This window comes from Fusarium flagelliforme (genome assembly GCF_020744385.1).
Source record: "Fusarium flagelliforme strain FIESC 12 MPI-CAGE-AA-0113 chromosome Unknown B0J16scaffold_7, whole genome shotgun sequence".
Lineage (NCBI taxonomy): Eukaryota > Fungi > Ascomycota > Sordariomycetes > Hypocreales > Nectriaceae > Fusarium > Fusarium flagelliforme.
In genome coordinates this window covers 1,832,923-1,852,705 of record NW_025763509.1, presented here as the reverse complement: position 1 = coordinate 1,852,705, position 19,783 = coordinate 1,832,923, and the positions used below count along the sequence as shown (strand labels likewise).

General features: G+C 47.4%; 9 protein-coding genes across 9 annotated transcripts; 4 read left to right on the top strand and 5 right to left on the bottom strand.

Moving 5' to 3' along the window:
- Positions 1–35: 35 nt before the first annotated feature.
- B0J16DRAFT_349210 (uncharacterized protein) lies at positions 36–1,075 on the bottom strand. The gene is made up of 2 exons (XM_046128859.1): positions 959–1,075; positions 36–899 (listed from the first exon to the last, which is right to left on the bottom strand). Exon 2 carries the CDS (start codon positions 832–834, stop codon positions 58–60), a length of 777 nt encoding a protein of 258 aa, XP_045979146.1. The 5' UTR covers positions 835–899; positions 959–1,075; the 3' UTR covers positions 36–57.
- A 337-nt stretch (positions 1,076–1,412) lies between these two features.
- Positions 1,413–2,569, bottom strand: B0J16DRAFT_185411 (Alpha/beta hydrolase fold-1). Its single transcript, XM_046122698.1, has 2 exons — positions 1,838–2,569; positions 1,413–1,787 (listed from the first exon to the last, which is right to left on the bottom strand). Exons 1-2 carry the CDS (start codon positions 2,267–2,269, stop codon positions 1,449–1,451), a joined length of 771 nt encoding a protein of 256 aa, XP_045979145.1. The 5' UTR covers positions 2,270–2,569; the 3' UTR covers positions 1,413–1,448.
- Positions 2,570–5,667: 3,098 nt separating this feature from the next.
- On the top strand, positions 5,668–6,687 carry B0J16DRAFT_349206 (ankyrin repeat-containing domain protein). Its single transcript, XM_046128858.1, has one exon. The coding sequence runs from the start codon at positions 5,672–5,674 to the stop codon at positions 6,674–6,676; it is 1,005 nt and encodes a 334-aa protein (XP_045979144.1). The 5' UTR covers positions 5,668–5,671; the 3' UTR covers positions 6,677–6,687.
- A 721-nt stretch (positions 6,688–7,408) lies between these two features.
- B0J16DRAFT_404579 (uncharacterized protein) lies at positions 7,409–8,956 on the bottom strand (the record flags this gene model as incomplete). The annotated part of the gene is made up of 4 exons (XM_046132812.1): positions 7,409–7,640; positions 7,765–7,835; positions 7,992–8,505; positions 8,553–8,956. The coding sequence occupies 4 exons, from the start codon at positions 8,954–8,956 to the stop codon at positions 7,409–7,411; spliced, it is 1,221 nt and encodes a 406-aa protein (XP_045979143.1).
- A 508-nt stretch (positions 8,957–9,464) lies between these two features.
- Positions 9,465–10,147, bottom strand: B0J16DRAFT_185344 (uncharacterized protein). The gene is made up of 2 exons (XM_046122697.1): positions 9,999–10,147; positions 9,465–9,949 (listed from the first exon to the last, which is right to left on the bottom strand). The coding sequence occupies exons 1-2, from the start codon at positions 10,009–10,011 to the stop codon at positions 9,534–9,536; spliced, it is 429 nt and encodes a 142-aa protein (XP_045979142.1). The 5' UTR covers positions 10,012–10,147; the 3' UTR covers positions 9,465–9,533.
- A 1,384-nt stretch (positions 10,148–11,531) lies between these two features.
- On the top strand, positions 11,532–13,189 carry B0J16DRAFT_273482 (Alpha/Beta hydrolase protein; the record flags this gene model as incomplete). The annotated part of the gene is made up of 6 exons (XM_046123645.1): positions 11,532–11,727; positions 11,772–11,829; positions 11,880–12,008; positions 12,054–12,571; positions 12,618–12,873; positions 12,925–13,189. 6 exons carry the CDS (start codon positions 11,532–11,534, stop codon positions 13,187–13,189), a joined length of 1,422 nt encoding a protein of 473 aa, XP_045979141.1.
- Positions 13,190–13,196: 7 nt separating this feature from the next.
- B0J16DRAFT_185339 (uncharacterized protein) lies at positions 13,197–15,486 on the bottom strand. The gene is made up of 4 exons (XM_046122696.1): positions 15,229–15,486; positions 14,744–15,146; positions 14,134–14,693; positions 13,197–14,087 (listed from the first exon to the last, which is right to left on the bottom strand). The coding sequence occupies exons 2-4, from the start codon at positions 15,139–15,141 to the stop codon at positions 13,204–13,206; spliced, it is 1,842 nt and encodes a 613-aa protein (XP_045979140.1). The 5' UTR covers positions 15,142–15,146; positions 15,229–15,486; the 3' UTR covers positions 13,197–13,203.
- A 570-nt stretch (positions 15,487–16,056) lies between these two features.
- B0J16DRAFT_349192 (uncharacterized protein) lies at positions 16,057–17,508 on the top strand. Its single transcript, XM_046128857.1, has 6 exons — positions 16,057–16,184; positions 16,236–16,308; positions 16,358–16,715; positions 16,763–16,883; positions 16,933–17,043; positions 17,094–17,508. Exons 1-6 carry the CDS (start codon positions 16,108–16,110, stop codon positions 17,437–17,439), a joined length of 1,086 nt encoding a protein of 361 aa, XP_045979139.1. The 5' UTR covers positions 16,057–16,107; the 3' UTR covers positions 17,440–17,508.
- A 559-nt stretch (positions 17,509–18,067) lies between these two features.
- Positions 18,068–19,684, top strand: B0J16DRAFT_388631 (permease for cytosine/purines, uracil, thiamine, allantoin-domain-containing protein; the record flags this gene model as incomplete). The annotated part of the gene is made up of 3 exons (XM_046131765.1): positions 18,068–18,460; positions 18,512–18,735; positions 18,787–19,684. The coding sequence occupies 3 exons, from the start codon at positions 18,068–18,070 to the stop codon at positions 19,682–19,684; spliced, it is 1,515 nt and encodes a 504-aa protein (XP_045979138.1).
- Between the last annotated feature and the right edge of the window lie 99 nt (positions 19,685–19,783).

Sequence of the window (19,783 nt, the reverse complement as noted above, 5' to 3'; positions counted from 1 at the left end):
CCACATGCATCGGAAAATGGTTCGATGCGAAACAGCTTTACCACATTTACACCAGTACTATCCACTGTTAGCGCATTTTTGTCTCGAGGGTGCTGAGGTACCTACCGCTCGTATAAAAGCGTGGTCATTCAACGTCTTGGAAGGCTCAGAATCATCCCCATAGTCAACACCATATTGCATCCACTCCCACTCCATCTCAGTTCTTTCTTCAACATACTCTCTTGTCTCTTCTCTTTCTTCACCCTCACATTTTACACAAATCCATCGGGTGTACCTATCACAATCACACCTCTCATTTAAAAACTTCCCCTTCACTTGGTTCTCCATCTCTTCATCGCACGTATCGCACAAACACATGATGTTACTATACTGCAGGCTCCCCATTATATGCGGTCGGCGATTTGGCTTGGAGATCGCTGGTGCAGCGCGGGGATAACAGCGACATTCCTCGCAGATGTTTACACCGCATTTGAGGCAAGGGAGGACATCTGCCTCGGCGCATTTGACGTTGTATAATTGGACTTCGATTTCTTCGTCACCTTGGCCATGAGGGCTGTAGGTCAGTGCACCAGGCAATTTGGAACCAGGCAATTTAGAGAGCGAACAGTATGGTCCTGCGTAAGCTTGCCGCTGTAAGAGACCGTGTCCGTCACAGAGGGATCGACGTGTCAGATAGCTGAAGATCTTGGGGGAGTGAATATAGGCATAGGCTGAGCGGGAGGTTAAACCAAGGTTATGAAGGTCAATGGTTGAGAGCCAGGGTGATAGCGAGGTGAGGATACTATAGGAGGAGATTAGGTCGATGAGATCAGGACGGAAATCCTCTGAAGCCATTTTGAAGAGTCTTGGATGAACAGAAATCAGAGTAGTGCTGATATCCCAATGGGCTCCGGATGACTCTTGTAAGACCAACTATCAGCGTTATGTCACGTGTGTAAGCGAATGAAGTCTGACTCACGACTGCGATTCGGTGCTTATCTTGACTTTGAATGTAACCTTGGCATGTTAATGGCTTCGCTTAGACGTCAGATGATATCAGCAGAGTCCAAGCGCTTATTGGCAATAAGCAAACGATTACGATGTTCAGCGTGGCTAGACGACCTTTTTGTCTTGGCCAATGTCGGTGATTTAAGGTTTGGTGTTATCGACCTTAGCTTGGAGTCGAGACCCCGTTCTAAAAGACCCTTAAGAGTACTATTGACGCCAAGTGCCTCAAGAGCTGCAGTCAAATGATCAATGTATCTCCAAATTTGGGTTTGTTGTCGGGTATTCGGCATACATTAGGGTGGCTTGAACGACGAAACGCCGCGTACCATCAAGGTTTCAAGGAAGTCTTGATAGAGTATTTATTGATAGTGGCTCTCCTTCCTGGTTGACCTGTATGTCTCTGCTCTGTTCAAGATACTCGTTTAGTTTATCTCGACATAGCTGCTGATGCAAGATAAACATCACAACATCTTCTCCCCCTCCGAGCTGATCAAATTGGAAATCCACTCCCTATGCTTCTGTACCAAATGCGGACTATGTCCAGACTCAATCTCTAAGATCTTCGCTCCCCATCTTTCAGCGACAAATGTCAGGATATCCTTGGTAAAGATGGTATCATTCTCGCAAAGCACCACCATCTTGGGAATGTTCAAGTCTGCTGGTGTACATGGAACAATGACTTCGAACGGCCCCTTACTCTGATGGGCAAGCGTTGGGATAATCTCATTTGCGACACTCTTGTCAATGTCGCTGAAGAACGCATCCATGAGCTTGTCGTTCTTTAGAGGTAGGCGTGTTTCCTGGCGGGAGTCAGCCTTATGAACTTTAGGTATGGCCTAGGTTAACCCACAGATACATCGTGGAACCAAGCAGATGTGTACTGTCCTCCAACAGAATCATACATCGAAATACCCTTCTGCAAAACAGGTGTTGGTGCAATAAAAATGATTGAAACAAAACCACCTTGCAGACCCTTCTGCTCTCGCTCAGCAAGCGTGTGTCCATTGACGGCGGCTTGGAGCGGCACAGCACCGTAGCTGTGTCCTACAGCGATAACCTTCCTTCCGCTGTCCAGGTAGCGAAGGATCTCGCTATGGATGGCTTTGACGTCGTCTTCCAGCTCTTTGCCATCGACACAGTCATCGTAGCCAGCGGAGGCGAGGGTTGGAGCGACAACAGTGAGGCCCTTTGCTTCAATTGAGGTGAGTAATTGCGAGTAGTGCTTCGGTTGGTGCCAGGCACCGTGGACAAAGAGAACCACTGGCTTTCGTTGTTGGGACATTTTGTGCTGTTATTTAATGGCGAATGGTAGTTGGCGGTAGGATGGTTAAATACAGACAGGCTCAATGCTGACGGTGTCCGCGACGGACGAACCGTCACCAGGATTGCCTTGGCATCCTCACGAGCCTGTCATTCCAACGGGTTTCCGAACCGAACCCACAACAGTTGCAAGATTACCTATGCTGACCAACATCGAAGAATACGGCTCGAAGGATTTATCCCAGCCAATAGTGAGCGCACTGGGAGCTGGTACGTAAGCACTAACGTTAGACACTACGCCGGATTATCGCTCAGCCTTATGGGCAGACTCACTGTTGAATGCGAGCTCGGAGGAATTGATTGCCGTTGGTGCCAGTGACGTGCCGTTCAGCGCTTCGTCACCTCTTACCGAATTTGCGTCTTCTGTCTGCCCTGGTCCGTTAATCGGGAACGATTCGTCGACCGGCTTGGCGCTTACAAAGGCAGCGCTTCACAGCGCATCGCAACGGCTATAGCCGGCAATATTGAAGAGACAAAGCGGCTTGATATTGAGATGAAGGAGTTCGTATCAACATCGTCCCTGGTTACAGCCTTACATCGCATGACCTGGTGGTTTCTTTGAATCACCTGCCTGTAATGATTATATAAAGCCCTCTTTCCAGTCCCATTAAGCAATAGGAAGTATCACAAACCATAATCAATATAAAATCTTTCCTCGTTAAAGATGTGCATCGTAACTTATACAAACGTTTGGTGCGCTTGCGGCAAGCTTTATTCCTTCACAAGAAGCGAAAGCTCGTGCCCGGCAAAAAGCACTTCAAGATGTAGTGTTAATACGAGCAGCATATTGAGAACAACCACTGATAAGTGTGACAAGTGTAAGGAGGAAGAGGAGAAGAAGAAAAAGAAAGCGGCTCAAGGGTCTTGATCGAGGCATGATACTTAACAGTACTAGCTGGAGCCGACTATTGTATCCTGAATGTTAACAACAACGTGCCTACCTGTGAATAGCCCTTCGCGTTGATCGTTCAAAGTCAAGCACTTTGTTTTCGCAAATGAATCAGTTCACACAACTCGCTATAAGTATGTTTCTTGTCCTGGCCCCAGGCTCACTCTTGGCTTGCACAACCACCGCGACAACTTACAGCTTAAGTCTGCCTAGAAAGTTAATCACAAAACAACAAATTTACCACTATGTGCAAGGTCGAAATTTACCATAACTGGTGTTAGTGCGGAGAGCTCGAATCCATCGACAGGAATGAATATGACTGTGACGAGTGGAACCAGTCAGACCACATGGTTAAGGAAGTCACATATGACGTTCGTAACGTTCCTAGAGAGTGCGAAGAATGCATAAAGTTGCGAGAGGAGTAAGGGGAGAAAAAGAGGAAGGCTCAAGAGTCGTGATGCAGGTTTGATTTGCAAGGGAACTGTATCGCCGTGTACGCCAACGGTGGACTACATAGCTATGCTGTCACGGCGGCTATTTAACAGTTGGTAGCAAAACAAAGTATCCTGTTATTAAGTGACAAAGCCTTTCTATATAAAAGGCCTCTTTCAAACTCAATCCCCTATTCTTCTCCCTTTTCTTTATCTAGTAGACTCCCAACCCTCAATAAGCATAACTGGAAACAATATTCATCGAGATGTGTCAAGTCGACGTCTACCACAAGTGGTGCAAGTGCGGTGAGTTCGAAAAGGTCGACTGGGTCGAGGAAAGCTGCGACAAAAAAGGAACAGATGGCCACACGTCCGAAGGAACCAAAATCAACGTAAAGAACATCGACGGAGAGTGTGCAAAATGCGCGAGCGCAAGGCTCCAGAAAGAGGCGGAGGAGGCTGGTAAGAAGACCGGGCCAGATGTGGCATTTACAGGCGGGTGGCTCAACGACGACGATCTGGTGCCCCAGGCAGGGAAGCGTAGGCTTTGGAGGGAGATACAGGAGGCTCAGCGGGTTAGGGAGGTGAGCACGGAGGACTAAATGCACGGCACATAGGTCAGTGAATGTGACGCGTGAGGTGGCCATGACAGACCAAAATATACTTTTGTGTGCCTGAATAAGTGTCTGTTAAACGTGACATGTCCGAGAACATAAGCTTTAAAAACATTAAGAGAGCGAGCTACACGACACTGGTTCTATAATGGTGATGCAACTTTGTCAGTGTTGCATATGCAAACACAACCTAGAAAAGGCTGTACCATCGTCGTATGCCAGTGATTCAGAGGTGCAATTTCCTATATAACAAGGAGACCTCCCGTATTCTGGAACCCTCTCCTTTCACAATCCAGTCTATTATAGCACGTTCTTCTTTTCTTAAAGACACCTGATTTGACAACGGTTTCAACATGTGCCGCACAACCGAGCGCAAGTATTATTGCCAAGATTGCGGCGATTTTATAACCTCTACATCATTCGAAAAGCCATGTCCGGACGTTGGAACGGACAAGTGCAATCCAATGAAAAGAGTGTTTAATTCAACGAAGCCAGCTTCGGAGTGCAAGAAATGTATTGCAAAGAAGAAGAAGAACAAGGAGACGCAGTGAAGAGATGGGACGAAGCGTAGGATAAGATCTTCAGTGAGGGTGACGCAGACTACAGTTGTTGGCTTTGTGATACATCAACAATAGGGATTGAAAGGAATCATTGGCGTCTGATTGTCAGTCACAGAGCGATCACGGAAGTCATCACGAGTAGAGGTATATAAATACAAGAGTTTCTCATCTTAGTTCCTTCCTTCGAGTCTCAAACTATAAATAAAGTATCCCAAAGCCTTCAAAATGTGCCTTCACAACTTGAACTATTATTGGTGCGTAGATTGTCACTGGCTAATCTCCTGGTCCCCTGGGCCGATAGTTCTGAGATGTCCCGAAATAGGAACGCTACAGTGCGTGCCGCTGCTGAAATGCAATGACTTTGATTTCCCATCGACAGAATGCGAGAAGTGTATCGAAAAGAAAAAGAATGAGGAAGAAGAAGAACAGCGGAAGAGGAGACGGGTTGAGAGTTAAGTGGTTATGCAGGACTCCGACGCGAAATCTCTAAACGATTCTTATCACCTATTGATAAGTATAAGAAGAGATGTGTGAATATCATTACCAATTACGTATTTAGCATAAGCATTGCAAGCTGTTCCATTGTGTTTTCCGACCTATTAGTCTAGATCCGAGACCACGGCCCGTCTGGGCATTTCTTCCTTGCAATCCTATCGTTGTCAAGTAAACTTAAATAGCCACAATTATAGTAAGCACTATGTTCTAGCCGAGTGGCTGCGCCTTCAGGATCAGCGGCGCAGCAGACCGCCGTGTAAGATCGGAGCTGACTTCAGGATTCGGGGCTAACTTCTCACGTAATGTGATCACAACGTTTTAAAGACATCACATGTCCCATTACTGAGTTTTCTAACAGATTTCATTATACCCACAATGTCTTTGCAAAATCTGCCGACTGAAATCATAGAGCTGATTGCCGAGCGAGTGCATCAGCTCAGTAGCCTCAATTCTCTATGCAGAATGAACAGACGATTCCACATCATTCTAAATTGGCACCTGTATCGCAGAGATGCCAAAAGGCCTTGCAAGGCTCTATTATGGGGTGCCTTCACTGGGAACCTGAAGGTTATGCAACGATCTTTGGAACACGGTGCCAATATCCACGCCAAGAATATCGAAGACAAAACTCCACTACTCAGGGCTGTCGAGGGTCAAAGCCTGGAAGCTATCAAATTTCTGCTTGACAGAGGAGCAGACATCAATTATTCCAACACCTTTGCTGACAGCATCATGTATGTTGCCGTTTTCACCCGCAACGTTGATGTCGTCAAACTCGTTCTTGAACGTGGGGCGAACCCTGATGCTCTTTCTTATGCAAATACGCGACCATTGTCATTGGCTGTTGCGAGAAACGACATTGCGATCGCTGAAGCTTTGGTCAAGCACAAAGCTCGCATGGATGAGCCAGGACCGGGGTACTATACACCGCTGATCACGGCTGTACATGAGGCCCGTTACGATATTCTGAGGATGTTCATCGAGAATGGTGTCTTTAGCACAGACAAGGATGGGTCCCTCGGAGCTGAGGGGCTGAGACGTGCAGTTCTGAACAAAGACTACGAAGCGTTGGACATTCTCCTCAAAGCTGGTGCTGATCCTGGAAAGAACGGATGGCACGGCCGGTGTACGATAATGGAAGCTATGCGGTTTGATACAGAGGACCTGGCTATATCACTTTCTGGAGGTATTGTGAATTTGAAGGAGTTGAAGGACAAAGATGGCGAGGGACTCTTGTATTATGCTGTTAGTTCTCGCTGTAAGCGATTCACAAAATATCTCTTGGATCGCGGTCTCAGTATTGACGACACCAACGAGCCGGAACTGAGAGGTGCTTTCGAAGCCTTGTTTTCCGATGAGTCACATTCTTCCCGGTTGTAAATCATCACTGGGAGTACCATTCACTTATATAGTAAATTTGCCTAATAGGTCTATCAATCTAGCGTTGCTGTCACCCAGCCATACTACCAAACCCAATTCTTCTGAGCCTCCTCGGCCTGCGCAGCCTTCTCGTCTTTCTCGGCCTTCTCAGCCTCCCTTACCAACTGTCCATACTCCAGAAACTCTTTCATGAGCTTCTCCTCCTCATCTGCCCATCTTTGGCGCTCCTCTTTCTTCCATTTGATATCGAGATCCATGTTTTTCATCGATTGCTGAACCTCCACCAGCTTCTCCCTCTTCTTCTCCAGCTCAACCCACATCTTACAGAGGCTGAGGGGAGCTTGCTTGACTAGTCCAAGCTTTTCTGGGGAACAAGTACTGCAGGATGTGCAGAAGGAAGCTTGCTTTGATTCTTCCATGCTGTAAGAGTTCTCGACGAAAGCTGCGTAGTTGTAATGTGGATGTTTGTTGAGGATGAGACGGTTTGTTGATGTGATACTTTGGAGATTCCTTCTAGTTAGTAGGGATAGTTGAATAGACTTATAGGTGACGGATGCCTATTGGCAAGACCGTGATTCATATCGTAAGGTGTCTAGAATCCTTAATCACCTCCATGGACAGAGTAGCTAAACCGTGACTCAATCCCACCTGTCTCAGTGACAGAATGTCTGAAGTACAGCCTTCTGTGAAGCTAAGGAGACCTAAAAGGTCCGTCACTGACCTATCAACGCTTTATGCTTCATGTATAACCTTTTCAAGCCTCTGGATCCTCTCTTCTGCCTCAGCCTTACGCCTATCCCGCTTTCTAATTTCCCCATTCACCTTAGCAATATCGGCTTTCTCTTTTACTTCCTGAAGACTCGAATCTTGAGTTTTAAGTGACCCCGTTAAAACCCGACGTTTCGCCTCTCTGTTGGGCCCAGGGATGTTCATGATGTTGTAGGATGGCTTACTGACGGTATATCTGATAGGTAGTTTTTGTATTGTAATGAGTGTATGGTTATATTATTTTTTACTTGCCGCGTTTTACGTTTTACCGCTAGATTTATGTACATGGAGAAATATCTACAACAGCAGATACCATTTACCCTCTGCTCTCGATCACCACTCGCGTGATCTTCTTTACTAACATAAACTTCCTCTCCCTGCTGAATCGGATCTATATAAATGCAGTGAACTTAAAGCTATAAGGAGTCCTGGTGACTACAGCTTTCCCCAAGGTGTCCAAACCCCACTTCCGTGAAACCGACAGATCCGCCGCGATTCCATACTACCTCTCCGGAAACTTAGCTCTCTGCTTGTTCTACGACTTTACATATTTTTCAATCTCCGTCTCCAACTCCTCTTTCTCCATCTTCAACTTCTCAATCTTCTTATCAAGCTTTCCCAACTTGCTCGTCCTGCCGATGCAGGTCTCTTGTTTCTTAACCTTCTTCCTTTCTTCTTGCCTTTCCTTAATCTCGGTTTTAATCTTCTTGAGACTCTTTTCTCGAGACTCAAGACTGCCAATCGTCAGATGTAGTGCCGCTAAGCCCAGTAAGTCCCCCTTGTCCTTTTCTTTGTGCTGACCGGGTTTGCCGGACTTGCCAGACTTGCCAGACTTGCTAGACTTGCTATATCTACTGGAGCTTTCCGATTTGGAAGCACGATCAGTAATAGAAGGCTCGGGGCTCTTTCGTGGCCCCGGTGCGTCGAGTAGGAGCTTCTCTCCATCGTCCGTCCCCTGTAGAATAGGCTCCATCTTTTGGTCGGTCATAGGTCTTGGTGAAATGAATGTGCCTGATGTGGTGATGGTTATCAAGTTCCTCGCTCCTAGTGACAGTGGAAAGCTTAACAGTTATAGCATCTTCTTCTCGGCCGCCGCTGTTCATCAGACTCCCTTGATAGATCAGAACTGTCGGAATCAGAGTCGAAATCCAAGCCAGAGCCAGGATTTGAACCAGAATCAGAGCCAGAGTCCGAGTGCGAATCAGAACTGGAGTCTGAATTAGACTTTGAATCGGAGTCGGAAGTCTCCTCGCTGTCAGAGTGTTCCGCTTCGTCGGTGCTGTCAGCTTCAGAGAGCTCACTCGACCATCTAAGCTCTCTGGGTTTGCAATACTCCCGTCGTCGTTTGACCACCTCGCTGTATCTGTAACGGTCTCTCATCGGGAATAGCCTGTCAGATTGAGGAAATGCTATCAGCTGGCTCGCCCGTTCTCGCCCACCCTGTCCGGCAGGCTTCAAAATTGGACACTCTTGCCAATCTGGATTAAGTGGACTAACTTCTTCGAGTCCCATGTCGCTGTGTTGGCATTAACTGTTAGCTGGTTTCATCGAGTGCATCTTTGAGGTTCAAGGAACAGTTTCTCAATTTTGACTGTGGTCTGGATTCGATTATGGGATCTCCGGCAGGGAAGCTGAACATTTATAGCATTTGATGATCATTTTATCTCCAAGAACTCTTTGCTTCCACAGAACCTTTTCTTTTTCTTTTCTGCTCTACCATGGCGCAAAGTTTCAGCTGAGAATAAAATGCCTTTCTTTCTCTTCTTTCCAGCAAAATCAAGAACCTAACAACCGCGCTTCCTCAATAACCAAGTCCCTCTCTCATTACTTCCTGTTGCGCTCAAACACCGTGCCTTGTTCTACTTTAACTTCATCGCTTTACAGTTCACCGGCATTGACATTTTCTCACACGGCAAATATTCACCGGACAGACAAGGAACAAAGAAACTAAGTCGCAAAAATATCAAATATCAAATATCCGAACATGCCGTGAAGCCCCGCTAACCCAAAAATCTATGCCAACCCAAAACACCCAAATTCCAAAAAGTCAGCCCATTTTTTGTGCGCCAATCGAATTAATTTCCCCGCCCTAACGAGCTTTCCACGCCAAAACAGCCAAAGGTCGAATACGCTCAATCTTTTTCTTCATTTCCCATGAAGCATCCTCTTCACTATAACCTATCCATTGTATTTTATAATATCGTTTTTCTTCGTCTATTATTCTGAAAACGTGATATTTGTCGAAGTTTGTCGATTGGCAGCGGCCGCCAAGATTTTGCCAGTACGATAGAACGAGGTTGGGCATTATGTGCTGGAGTTCTTCTTCGCCAACCCAGATGTAGTGCCATGAGCGACCGTGATTCAAAGAGTATTTGAGACGGAACGTAACTTCGCACTTTTCGCTGTGGGCGGTATGACTTTGAATAAACGCTTGGGTTGCGTCTTGGTAAAAGTCATCATCATCTGCGAGTTGATACTCCGATGAGAAATCGGTTATTTGTTTTGCTGAGGGAATGTTAGCGAGGAGTCTTGTTTCAATTTGTAAAACACTCACTGTTGATGAACATGATGACGGTCGATCGGCTTTGTGTGTAGATTGAAGGGGAAGCGGTAGCGATAGGTTGTAACAGGCCGATTTTGCTCAGTATATAGAGATTTTATAGTTTGAAACTGTGAGTCATTTGAAGGGTAGACCTTTCATACGATGTAGAAAAGGCCACGGAGTTAATATACTGCCCCGACTTGAAGGCTACTCGAGAAAAAATAAAGCAAAGAATCTACCGGGGAAGAGAAATGTGACTGCCGGTTTGACGCTGTAGCACCAACAAAAATACCTTTGTCAGGAAGCGTCGACTTGGAGCATATTCTCACTTTCTAACCTCTTGTTTGAACAAAGGAAAGATGGCAAATTGCAAAAGGTGCAGTGGGAAGATGCATGCAGGCATGTGGTGGTAAGAGACCGAGTAGAGCGGCTGATATTTCCGCCTACTCCGAAAAGTGGGACTGAGTGGGTACCCATGCGCTTGTAATTTGCAGAGGCCAGAGAGCAATCGCCCGTCTTGTGCAACCACATGAGACTTCTCGACTTTCTAGTTCTTTCCTTCAAGTTACGGTAAGCGAGATATAGCCTATCTCAGTCTCTGCGTTTTGGAAAGCTGTTCTTCTGAGTAACTTAGTCTGGATAAAATCCGATGAAATTACCATGGTGAGTCAAAAGGATAGCTGAGAAATGTCAGAAAACGCCACTTCACTGCCACCTTATTTCTCGTATCAGTCAGTGTGGAATGATGGGCCGTCTTATTATGTATCCTTATTAACCTTTTTGTAAGCCGGCGTCATCCGAGCCTCACTCTCAAAATGAATCATCAAAATATATCAATCTCAACTGGTGATTGCTCTATGTTTTTGTAAATTGTCATTTATCTTCTTCTTATTCGGCTTGAGACGCGTCAGTCAGCTCTCATGTAGGTAGGCTGCTCAGCTGTCTCACTCACTGGTCCCCTAACATTTTGAGGCCAGTGAGATGACGTCATGACTGTTCATCTCAATTCACCGCTTATCGCGGGCGAAGAATGGATGGGAAGCGTTGAGGCATTAGTTGAAAAGTCCTTTAAGAAGTAAGTGGAAGAGAATAACAACCCGTGTGTTTTAGGCTGGTGGCATTCTGCAGGATCCTTTGTGGGAAATGACGAAATAATGATTTCGTTCAGCTGTGGTTGAGAGATTTGAAATCCGCAATGGTTACAAATTTGATTCACTTGGCTAGAGTTTCGTGGTCTCGTTGCGTGTGCTCAGGAAATCTGTTACCGCGAAAGTGCAAACACCAAGTCACATTTTTAACTGAAACTTTCAAGGAAGGGAATTATTATAGATAAAAGGCCTGATTGTATCGATTTGTTGATCCGCCAAATACAATTTTCACCTGTAAAATGCTGAAGCTGCAGGGTAAATAAATTCAGACCCAAACTGGTTAGCCTCCCATCGCGTGCTTTTTATAGAGGACTCCACAGCGCAAGCTCCACAAGTCTCATTAGCCGGATCCCGATTACTAATTTATCTCCTCGAACAAACATCTCAAAACGCGACAATGTGGCTTACCACCGCATTTGCCCTCGCGACGATAATTGGTCACGTTTCATGCCAAGACCAAATACCACTGACCAACGAAGCAGCCACAAAGCCAGTGTTCACTCTACGCGAACAATCCTCTGATCTCTGCGACGCTGGGTCGAGGCAATGGACGGGGACTGTTAACGTGACGGCTGATAAGTCCATGTTCTTCTGTATGTATAAGAAGAACGAGGTAGAGCGTGGCTGATGCGAATAGGGTACTTTGAGAGTAGGAACAAGCCTCAGACGGATCCTCTGTTGCTATGGATGAGCGGGTATGTTGATGCATCCTAAAAGATGAGCCGGACTAATGCAGAATGCCCAGTGGACCTGGCGCAGCTGGGGAGATGGGTCTCTTCATGGGCAGTGGACCTGGTGTTGTTAATCCAGACGGGAACTCAACGCGACGTCAGGATTATGCATGGACAGATCACGCCAATGTCGTCTACATCGAGTAAGTACCCGTGACGGATTCACGAAGGTTTACTCACACTTCCAGTCAACCTGTCGGCGTCGGCTTCTCGGAAATCACAGACCGAGACAACATCGCTGTGAGTCTCAAACAGGGCGCCAAAGATGTACACACCTTTCTCAGGACCTTCTCCCATTCCGTCTTTCCTGAACTTGCAGGTCGACCGTGGCACATCACCGGCGAATCAATGGGCGGGCATTATGTAACGGGTTACACAAAGCACATTGCTTCTCAAGAAGAACCGGGGATCAACATTTCATCTGCAATCATCGTAGATGGCTACATTGATGCTACACGGCAGTTCATAGGCTACTATGACTTCTTCTGTGAGGATTGGGCCAGAGATGGTCGCAAGGCGCCGCTTATGAATGAGTCTGCTTGCAAGGACATGCGCGATGCGATACCAGAGTGCGAGAAGATGGCGAAGAAGTGTAGGGAGGTATATGACATTGCTACGTGTAAGGCTGCGAATGAGATATGTGAGGGGGGCATTGGAGAGCACTTTGTGGATGGTGTTGTCAGAGGAGGGTGGGACCCTTATGATAGTGAGTCCTCTGATCTGTCCCCATGTCGTTTACTGACACTGAAAAGGCCGACATCCTTGCGAAGAACCTCCCATGTGCTCTAATCTCGACCACGGACCGACATGGAAGTTCTTGAACAAGCGCTGGGTTCAAGAAAAGCTCGGATTTAAACACCACCCATTTGATCTGATTGATTTAGACACGAATGAGCGATGGGACCTCGCGGAGAACATCCACGTGCCTGTTACTCGGGAACTAACATGGATTTTGGATAACACGGATATTTCTGTGCTATTCATTAACGGGAACAACGATATCATCATGTAAGTCGCCGTAATACTTTGGCAGTTGACATCTATAGCTAACGGTTGCAGTAATACACCGGGTCAGATGAGTATGCTTGACAATCAACCGTGGAAAGGACAAAAAGAATACCGAAGTCTCGAGTACGAAAATTGGCACTATAGAAATGGAGAAATTACTTCAGATACTCATGGCTGGAATGTTCAAAAGGGAGGATTTTGGAAAGGAAATGATCGTTTGGCATTATATGCTGTTGACGAAGCAGGTCATTTATCACCGCATCATCAGCCTGAAGCTATCGGTGCAGTAGTCAGGGCTTGGCTTCGTAACTACTAGGAAGATATATACAGTTAAAGTCTAGCCTGTCTCCAGGCCTTCTCTCGCGCCATATCAACACTCCTAGCATCCTCAATAATCATATGAGCCGCCTTCTCCGCAATAGCATACACCGTCGCTTGGATATGTGCGCTAATCTGCAGAGGCATGATACTCGCGTCGACGACCCTCAGACCTTTAACACCGTAGACTCGAAGTCTTGAGTCGACGACTCCACCTTCGATACCGGCTCGACCGCCCATGGCGCAGGTTCCAACGGGGTGCCAATCTGTAATCGTATTGGCTGTAATCCATTCACCAAGAAGCTTCTCATCATTGTAAGCTGCTGCTGGAGGGGAAGCAGGTGCGCGAATAATCTTTGCCAAAGGTTCAGCGTGTACAATCTTCTTCACGAACTGGAGACACTGCCTCATGACTTCCATATCAAGGTTTCCATGTGTACCTTCGTAGTACTTTGGATCAATATCAGGTGACTCGTCCGCCTCGCGAGAAGAACGAACGTGAATTGAGCCGACACTAAAAGGATATTGAAGAATCTGTAGCATGGTACCATACTTCTTACCATCTTCACCATTGAAGTACGGGTTCCAGTTGCCGAGGTCAAAGATGTACTCTATCTGACCAAGTTTGGAATTGCCGTCTAGGCGATGGGTGAGGATATCGTGTTTGTCTGAATCAAACTCTGAGATTTGATCTGCCTCGGTATGGAGCGTAGCGAGAGTGTCTTTCGGGACGAAGTGTGCTAGAGGTACGTAGCAAAGAGACACAGGCAAGATAGTCAATGGTCCGTCAGCAGTCTGAGCATATTGTTCCTTTGCAGCTGCGGCAAGACGTTCTTCCTTCTGAAGATCATCACGATTGGCAAGTGAAGGATCAACTTCAAAAATCGTAGCGAGCACTAAACCATGTTAGTCAACACTCAACCCTGGCAAGATGTAACATACTGATATGCTCCTGCAGATTCTCCCCGACTTGCAAACTCTCAACCTTTACAGGGATACCCGCGCGTTCCAAAATCTCGGGGTTTCCAATTCCCGAAAGCTCCAATATCTGCGGCGACTTGACACTTCCCGCTGAGAGAATTATCTCCCTTGTCGCTGAAACAGTATACTCTTCGTCATGATACGTGAAGTGAACACCTGTGGCGATCTTGTCTTCATTGATGATGATCTCATTTACCGTTGCGTTGGTAAGAATGTGAAGGTTGTGCGGTTCATTGACTAGATAGTCCGTTGCATATGATCGTCGGCCTGTGGAGGGATCGACGGCGTTTATGCATGTCCATACACCAGTGTTTGACCCACTGAGATGAGAAGGATTGGTTTGAACACCTAGAGCATTGAGGGTCTTATGCCAAAGGCCGTGAGAGGGTGAGTAATCTGTTGGATACGATATCTGAATTGGACCAGAGTCGCCCAGAGTGTCTGCATCATGAGTAACCTCATGTTCACTGAGGACCTTTCGGCTTGGTGGGTGAAACGTCTCTGAACGTTTGAAAAAGGGCCTTGTCACGAACCAGTTAGTACAAAACCTTGATACCTCCAGCTCACTTACAGAAGCCCATCCCATCCCCAACCTTCATTTCCCAAAGCTTCCCACGCATCGTAATCATCCCTACTAGCGCGATTCCACGCCATATAGTTCAACGCGCTTGTTCCTCCAAGCACCTTTCCTCGAGGCCACGGCAGCGTCCGTCCACCAAGACCCTTCTGGGGTGTCGTTTCAAGTTTCCAGTCGTAGGAGCCTCCAAGGGTTCTACCGTAGTGGCCGGGAATGTCTACGTCGGGATCATTTTGGACGATGGAACCGGCTTCAAGAACACCAATTGTGTAGGAGGTGTTCGATTCAGCGAGGCGGGCTGCGAGAGCGAGACCGGCTGTTCCGCCGCCTATGATGAGGAAGTCAAAAGGCAGATGGGTGAACTCATCGATTGTGCGGATTGATGGTGTCATTGCGGCTGATTGAGTGGTACAGATTAGTGTCTCAAGTCTATTTGAAGGGTGTCAATCGCGGGAGATTCCGTCAGAAGAAATAAGTACATTCAAAATCAGGCCATGCAGTTGGTTGGATGCCAGTCAAAATGTTACAGAATTATGGTTGTTGGTCGAAGAATCTCGAACGGCCCAAAAATCGGTGAGGCTTTTCCCTGCAGTTACGAGTACCCTCTGTTGGTCGCTCGCTAGCATCACTGACTGGTAAGACGTGCCAGGGGTAACCCATTGGCCAAAACCTTAACAAAATTCGTGAACAAGAGCGTAACTGCCGAGTGGAAAACAACCCCAAAAAGACAATTCATTTACAATTAGTGTCAAATAATGAATTCTAGAACGTGTAGAGACTAGCGTCTGGTCGTATGATGAAGAAACCTAAGCTTTCGCCCAGCCGGGACGGGATCAACCCCCACGAAAATTCCGAGTCTAGCAGGGATAGGAAGCGGGCCCGAGAAAGACGACAGACGACTCGAAAGTTGTCTCTTATCTCGTTTGTCCTTGTCTTCTGTGCCGATCTAAGCGCAACGCCGCAGAAGCCCTGTTACTGTTGGTAAAAGACAACGGTAGAATGCAGGGGACGAGAGCTAATCATGCAGGCAACTTGTTAGTTGGGAAATGTCTCTCGTAGGAATCACCCTCGAATTTCGCACCTGTCAAATTTGGAACAAGGTTTTTGTTGTAAAATTATTGTTCTAGGATGGACCTGGTTTTGCTTTTCATGGGACGACTTCATCGATCCAGGCGAGGTAGGCATCGTGCCAGTTGAGCTTAGATGGCGGATGGTTTCATGTTGGATCATGAATTGACAGCAGCCAACACAGGGGTAGACAGAATGTTTAATCTAAAGCGTTGAAGATCTTTTCTTCACCCGCGCTGTCACAATTCGTATCACTGACGCTGACATCGTGTGTGAATTGTTCTTTCGCTATGGAGTTCTTGCAATCTTTGTTGATCGAGTCGTGGATTCTTTGGGTCCTCGGTCTTTTTATTGTAACATGTCGCCTGTAAGTCTCCGTACCTTCTATCGGTGACTGCTTTCTAACACTCGCCTGCAGTGCATCGCGACGCTTGAAGCTTGGAAAATGGAGTCTTCTCGCCATTGAAGATTATCTCATGGTCTTCGCCCTCGTATGCAACTCTCAACATCCCCACCGCAAACCGATACTTACAACAACAGATCAACTTCACAGGCGTCGTAGTCTCAATCAACGAAGTCGCAAAGAATGGCTCTAACTATATGGCCCCAGATGTCGCAGCGAAACTCACACCCGAAGGCAAGAGCGCAGCTATCTTCGGTAGCAAGATGACGTTTGTTCTCGAAATATTCGCGCTCACAGCTGTATGGACGATCAAAGCGTGTCTTTTGTTCCTGTACGCAAGATTAACGCAGGGAACGTCTATTAAGCAAAGATGGGCTGTGAGATTTGTGTCTGCGTTTTGCGTAGTTACTTACGTCGTTGTTATCTTTTTGTTTGTCTTCTTTTGGTGTTCACCTACACCAGAGTATTGGGCTGTGCCGGTCAATCCTGATAAGAGTATGTCGTTGAAGATGTTTTCGAGGTTGAGCTAATGGGAGTTCCAGTGCAATGCGCGACATATTATTCACATATGATTACTGCGACGGCGTGCAATATCGCCAGCGATATCATGCTGATCTTGTTACCGATTCCGATTGTCATCAACATCAGCTTGTCGAGGAAGAGGTAAGTCAATTGACAATTCTCGAGATGATAATGTGATTAACCATCGCAGGCGGATTGGACTATGTTGTGTCTTTGGCCTCGGTCTCTTCAACATCCTCGCTGCTGTTCTCAATCGATACTATAACTTCAGCAACCCAAACAGCTACGTCTTCCTCTACTGGTAAGCCCTCTTACCCCCAAGACCATAAACTTCAGCACTAACATCGCCAGGTACGTCGCAGAATCCGGAGTCGCCCTCTGGGTCGGCAATCTCCCGCTCTGCTGGCCCGTTCTACGACTCGCCCTCGGCTCAAAAGGCGACTCATCCAATCCATCATACCCGAATCCATCATACCCCGACAATTCGGCGCGCCGAAGAACACAAGGTCGAAGCAAGCCATCTGTTTGGGCAAAGCTGGAGGATGAGCGTGTGCCTGAGCAGGGAAGTCAGATTGAGCTTGTGGACCAGAATCCTTATTATGTGGAGGCGAAGGCAAGTGGTGATGCACATGAGGAGAGGGGCAATGGACGTATTACTGTTGTTACAAAGGTGGAGGTTAGTGAGGGAAGACTGTAGACTGTATTCTGTAGATCAGCTGTATAACTAAACAATTATTCCACCAAAATTGGAACGCAACATGCCGACCCAACATCGCATCCATTTTCTGTAGAACCTGAAGTCCTCGTCGCCAAGTCGCTAGCGAAAGTACCGACGTCTCTCCACTTCCCGCAACAACTCCTCTACTCAAAGTCCCTCAAGGTAGTACCCTTGGTTCCGTTACAACCGGCCCTGACGAGCTCGCTAAAACCGCGCAGGTCTAGCGCAGTCCAGTATGGTTTCATCGCCGAACAACCTGCATGAGACCCTTGCTGAGGGATCAAGCCACCAACATGGGGGTCTCAGCCGCTGAAGATTGCCTCTCCGGCGAGTACTTTCCGCCCGGTGGGAGCGGGATGACATTGGAAAGACATCCATGCATCCAGTTTGCTGTTAATTAACGCTTTACTAATTGCGGGCTCTTCTGTAACAATCTGGACCGTCTCCCAGGATTTGACGAGTTGGGCCAACAGATCATTATACTGTAACTCCGTACAGGGATGCAATCTGCAGTCCATTCAGCCAACAAAAGAGCTCAAGACCCCTCAAACCTTTTCTGCAGCCTTCCTCCAGTGGCTTATCCTAATTTCTTTTCCCTGTCGCAATCATGTCCCTCCCTCACGATCAGGAAGCCGTGAACGAGAAATCGGCAACAGTAACATCCTCCCATGACGATGCCTCCTCCAACTCCCCCCTCTCAACATTCGCAAAGATAAACAACCGCATCGAAAACCTCGCCGGTCTAGAAGCGCGTGGTATCCAGCGCGTCCTGCCCGAAGAACGCCAACCCGCCTCAAGCGCAGCAGATCTCCAAGTCGCGCTGCTATGGTTCAGCGCAAACCTGTCCCTGAACAACCTTGCCACGGGCCTGTTTGGCCCGATGGTATTTGGCTTGGGGTTCTTGGATAGCGCGCTTCTTGCTGTGTTTGGCACAATACTGGGAGCATGTTCGACTGGGTATATGGCGATTTGGGGACCGCAGAGTGGAAATCGCACAATGGTATGCACGTATTCTCCTTGCTTGATGAGTGTTGACTGACTTCATGTACAGGTTGTGTTGAGGTACTTCTTTGGGTACTGGCCATCCAAGATCCCGACGTTTCTTAACATTGTTCTCATGGTCGGATATGCTACCATTGATTGTATCATTGGTGGACAGGTCCTGTCGGCTGTCAGCGGCGGTACAATGACTATCTTGGTAGGCGTCATCGTCGTCGCTGTAGTATCATGGGTTGTCGCTGTCTTTGGCATGAAGATCTTCCATACCTATGAACGGTACGTCTCCATCCTCTCACCTCACCTACTTCCCTATGCTAACAACCTCAGGTATGCTTGGATCGCTCAGGTCGTTGTCCTTGCTGTCCTTATTGGCGTCGCAGGTCCTTCCTTTAACGCCTCAGCTCAACCCACCGTGTCTGGTCCAGCGCTCGCTGCCAGTCGTCTTTCCTTCTTCACTCTCTGCTTCTACGTCCCTAACTCATGGGCTGCCGCTGCATCTGACTTTTACGTGTACTACCCCGAGCGTACATCTCGTCTCAAGGTTTTCCTCCTCACTGTTATCGGTCTGACGATGTCTTTTACCCTTGTCTACCTCGTCGCTATCGGTCTGGCTACTGGTCTCGTCAACAACAAAGACTGGGCCGACGCCAACGCTGTCAGTACTGGTGCTCTCATCGTGAAAGCGTATGATCCTCTCCACGGCTTTGGACGTTTCTGCTCTGTGGTAATTGCGCTCGGCGTCATCGCCAACAGCACACCATCTCTCTACTCCGCATCCCTCGGCTGCCAAGTTCTCGGTCGCTACACCAAGGCTGTGCCGCGTTGGGTTTGGTCCACAGTCCTCTCGCTGATCACTCTCGTCCTCGCCATGGCCGGTCGCGAAAGTCTATTAGTAATCTTCCAGAACTTCGTGGCTCTGATGGGATACTGGGTCATGTTATTCATCTGCATTGTGATTCAAGAACATTTGATCTTCCGCGGCCAAAAAGGCTTCGACTGGACTGCTTGGGAGGACAAGAACTACCTTCCTGTCGGCTTGGCTGCTTTTGCAAGTTTTGTGTTGGGTTGGGTTGGTGCTATTCTTGGTATGTCGCAGGTTTGGTATGTTGGGCCTGTTTCGAAGGCTGCTCACAACGCGGACTTGGGGATGTGGTTGGGCTGTGGGTTTGCTATTGTTACGTTTCCGGTGTTTCGATACTTTGAACTCAAGGTGTACGGACGGTAACCTCTAGCAAGGTTGAGAGATACTGAGTTTCTAGGCTGCCTGCTTTTGTATTCATCAACGGATAAATGGATGCTCTTAGGTACACTCCAAGGTCAATAA